The 3,951-nt window shown below is 35.5% G+C and overlaps 1 protein-coding gene across 1 annotated transcript in view; it reads left to right on the plus strand.

The window, feature by feature from the left end:
- The window catches only part of TOPAZ1 (testis and ovary specific PAZ domain containing 1), a 109,626-nt gene extending 106,275 nt beyond the window's left edge, over positions 1-3,351 (plus strand). The window contains exon 20 of the mRNA XM_006868775.1: positions 3,132-3,351. Within this exon, the coding sequence (XP_006868837.1) occupies positions 3,132-3,351 (220 nt within the window). The remainder of the gene's footprint in view (positions 1-3,131) is intronic.
- The last annotated feature ends 600 nt before the right edge of the window (positions 3,352-3,951 follow it).

Raw genomic sequence — 3,951 nt, forward strand, 5'->3', positions numbered from 1 at the left:
TAATGAAAGTGCTATGGGCTGCCAAAAGAACCAATAGATCTGTTTTGGAAGAAGTGCAGCCAGAGTGCTCCTTAGAGGCCAAGATGGCCAAACTTCATCTCTCATACTTTGGACATATTTTCAGGAGGGACCAGTCACTGGAGAAGGATATATTTGGTAAGGTGGAGGGTCAGAGAAAAAGAGGAAGACCCCCCAACGAAATGGATTGGCCAAATGGCAGCATCATTGGACTCAAGCGTGGCAACAGCAGTGAGGTTGGCCCAGGATCGGGCAGTGTTTCATTGTGCTGTGCATAAGGTTGCTATGGGTCAGTACCAACTTGATGGCACCTAACAACAACAATAATACTCTATATTTGTTGTTGTTAAATGCCATCGAGCCGGATCCAACCCATAGTGATGCTCTACAGGGTTTCCTAAGAGCGACTGGTGAGCTTGAACCGCTGACCTTGCAGTTGAAACGGCTTTGCAGTCTGGCGCATTAACCACGGAGCCCCACCAGGACTCTATATATCCCTCTGTAATTACCACGGTAGCTGCTTCCAAGTGTGTTAGGTTGTGCTTCCATTGAGTTCTAAATTTCATAATTTCAAGTTAGTTGATTTGTAATCCATGAATTGTTTTCCTCTTTTATTCTTTGTAAGTTTCCATGTATATTAGAGAAGTTCATGAACTGTCTTTTGTTTTCTGCCTGCTGGTTCTTTTAATTTTTAGGAGAAATACTTGAAATTCTCTCACTGACCTTGGATTTGTCTGTTTTCCCTGTATACCAAAGGGCTTCAAAAAGTAAAATGTAAAAAAATGCATTATCTCTTTAATTCCATTTTTCCACACACTTTCAAAGTCCCTCCATATTTGCTTATACACATTAGGTATGTTACAGATCATTTTTATATCTTCTGGTGGGTTATTATTAGATAACATCCTTTTTTATCCCTGTTCATGCTTTTCACTTTAAAAGTTGTTGCTTTTTGGTCTGGTATTAGCACAGCTAAATCTGGTTTATTTAGAGTTTTCCTGTTATGTAGCCTTCCATTCTTCTTCCTCAGACACAAACCCCACTCAAGGGCCTATATTCATTCCACCATCACCATGATGTTGATTGATAGCAAGCTCTCTTTGATTTCTTTTTCACTTATAGTTCCCAGGGATTTCCTTTTCTTTTTAATATTGCTGTGCATTTTGGGAGTAAGGAGAGGTAACAGGGAAAAGGTGGTATACATCAGCTTAGTTTGATGCATTGTTGTAAGTCCTATAATTTTGTGTATACATGTTTTAGGTAGGGGGCTTATAAAAACAATCGACTTTATTCTTCATTCTCAGTGGCTATTTTTATAAACTAGTTTATTATGATTATATTATGGTTATAGATATATTTGAATTTATTTAGTCGTCTAATTTAATGTTATTTTTTACCAGGATTTATACTGCTTCCTCCCCCCCTTCTTTCTTAACTTGTATGAGATTTTCCCCTTTTTCTTTTAGTTGTTTTAAAGGGAGCTCTAGTAGCATAGTGGTTACAAGTCAAGCTGCTAACTTCAAGGTCAGCAGTTCAAAACTACCAGTAGTTCCATGGGAGAAAGATAAGGCTTTCTGCTCCTATAAAGATTTATAGCCTCGAAAACACTATACAGGGTTGCTATGAGTCGGAACCACAGGACACCAGCACCACCACCACCACTTAACAGAATCTAGAGTTTATATCTCAGTTATTCTCACATGATCAAGAACTTTAGAACATGTAAACTTCACATTCTCACTTCCTTTTTCCATATTGTTGTCTAACAGTATTTCAGTTCTACCTTGTTTTTAAATCCACTCAAATTAGCCTTTTTTTTTTTTTTAATTATATCTGTACTCTTTTATGAGGGCTTCCTTATTTACCACTGTGAACTACAGTGGCATGAAGTATCCAGGTGCCCCAGAATCCCAATTAAGTTTGGTTTCCTCATGGTTTTCTATACCGCACACATCCTCTCCACTTAGTACTGAATTCTTGAGGATACTTAGGACCCTAGTTCATAACCAGTGACATGCCTAGATAATTTGATTTTGCCCAAAGCATTATTGTTGTCTTCTCTATTGATATTAATGTTATCATGCTGAGCTCTGCCTTGTTACATTAGCCTCTTTAGAGTTTCTTTCATTACTTTGAAAAACTGCATAGTTGGCATGTGTTTAGTCTATTAGACCCCCAGGTCACCTCTTTCTAAGCTAGAACTTACTAGGAGGCTCCTGGTCACACAGATTTCCTCTCTGTGACCACTAGTTTCTGTTTCAAGTGCAAGTCCTCACCTGTGCAACTCTGGATCACATCATGGCCAAGCCCTATAGATACCAAGAGCAGGAAATAGTGAACACAAAGCGGTGCCTAATAGAACAGCCACATCTGTATTTTAAATATTCCCCACTCCAGAGGAAAAACTACCATAAAGTATGAATTTTATGCAAGTAAATTTCCACTACAATTGATGGCAGATGGAACTTGTAGAAAAGGTGCTAGAAGTATACATTCTAGCAGTTAGTGAAGTACCTTTAAATCATGACTGCAAAAAAATGAACTTGAATTTTATAAAGGCATATAGCTGTTCAATTTCTGTAACTAAATGTTACTTCCATTTAGTTGCTTGTAATTAAAAATAGCCAAATAATGGCAGAATATGTGAATGATAGTAATTCCTAACTTAATTAAACTCAGTGTTCTTATCAGTGTAATGAATAACTTAGAATTAATAAATTTGAAAGTAACAAAAATATACGTCATTTACCTGTGTTCTAAATCAGTCATTTTTAAACTATAGTTGTGGCCCATTTATGTGGTGAAATCACTTTAGGGAATTGGAACCAGCATTATTAAAAATAAAAGAGTAGAAAGTAGAGTACATCATTAAAGGCTAAGTCTTGTTTTGTGAAATTTTTCAGTTTTTATATATGAAGATGTATATTGGGTCACAACATGAAATGTATTTCTTACTGTGGATCATGGTTCAAACAGTTTGAAAACCACTGTTAGAAGAGTGTGGTAAAAAGACTGCCAGAGCTTAGTGCCAATAAAAGTAAATGACTATCTGATAAAGAAACTACACAGTTTTTGGTTAGTGTTTCTAACTTTGCAAAATGTTTACTTTGTAGATGTGAAAAAAACAAACCTCGGAGCAAGGATGATTATCAGACCGCAGTAGACAGATTAATTATGGCTGCCCAGATATCGAATCCAAAACTTTTCATTAAGCACATGACTGTTAATGTTAATAAGGAACAGGTTTATAGTTTAGAACATTGTTCTGCCTTGAAATGGCTGAAGGAGAATATGAAATGGGCTGGAAAGGTTTGGCTTTTCAGTAACCATTAGTTAATAAAGACATTTTTTTTTTTTAAGTTCAAATAATCATTGTTGAAAATAAAAGACAATAAAAATAGTTTTCATTATATTCAGCTTCTGTACTTTGTTGATTTACAATAAATTAATAGTTTTCAAACACTGAAAGTTTTGATTGATACATGAAATTTATAATGGTTTTACCCACACTGAAAAGAGATTTTTCATGTCACTTTTTTTTACTTCTTCTTAAGTTAGGAGAACCCAAGTATGGTACATCACAATTTGTTCTGAAACCCAAATGATGAGAAATCACACACTGAATATTGTGTAACATTTAATAACAGACACAAAAGGGAAAACATGGAAGCAGGTAAGTAACTAGCATTTTCAGAAAACCCTTAGGGGCATGAAAGAAGCTTAGTGTATGGTAAGTCCAGTTTCTAAGCCTATTTTATATCTGTAATCCAGAATAATACTATGGGGCTTCAAACAGTTCCTGTAAAAGTAGAATTGAAAGATAATGGAGTTTTCCCATGAACTTCTTGAAGTCCCCTTGTACAGTGCTATTAAAAAATAACTCTTAACACTGAATTCTGAATTATACCAAAAAAAAAAAAAAGTTAAATGACC

This window comes from Chrysochloris asiatica, unplaced genomic scaffold (assembly GCF_000296735.1).
Source record: "Chrysochloris asiatica unplaced genomic scaffold, ChrAsi1.0 scaffold00124, whole genome shotgun sequence".
Classification (NCBI taxonomy): Eukaryota; Metazoa; Chordata; class Mammalia; order Afrosoricida; family Chrysochloridae; genus Chrysochloris; species Chrysochloris asiatica.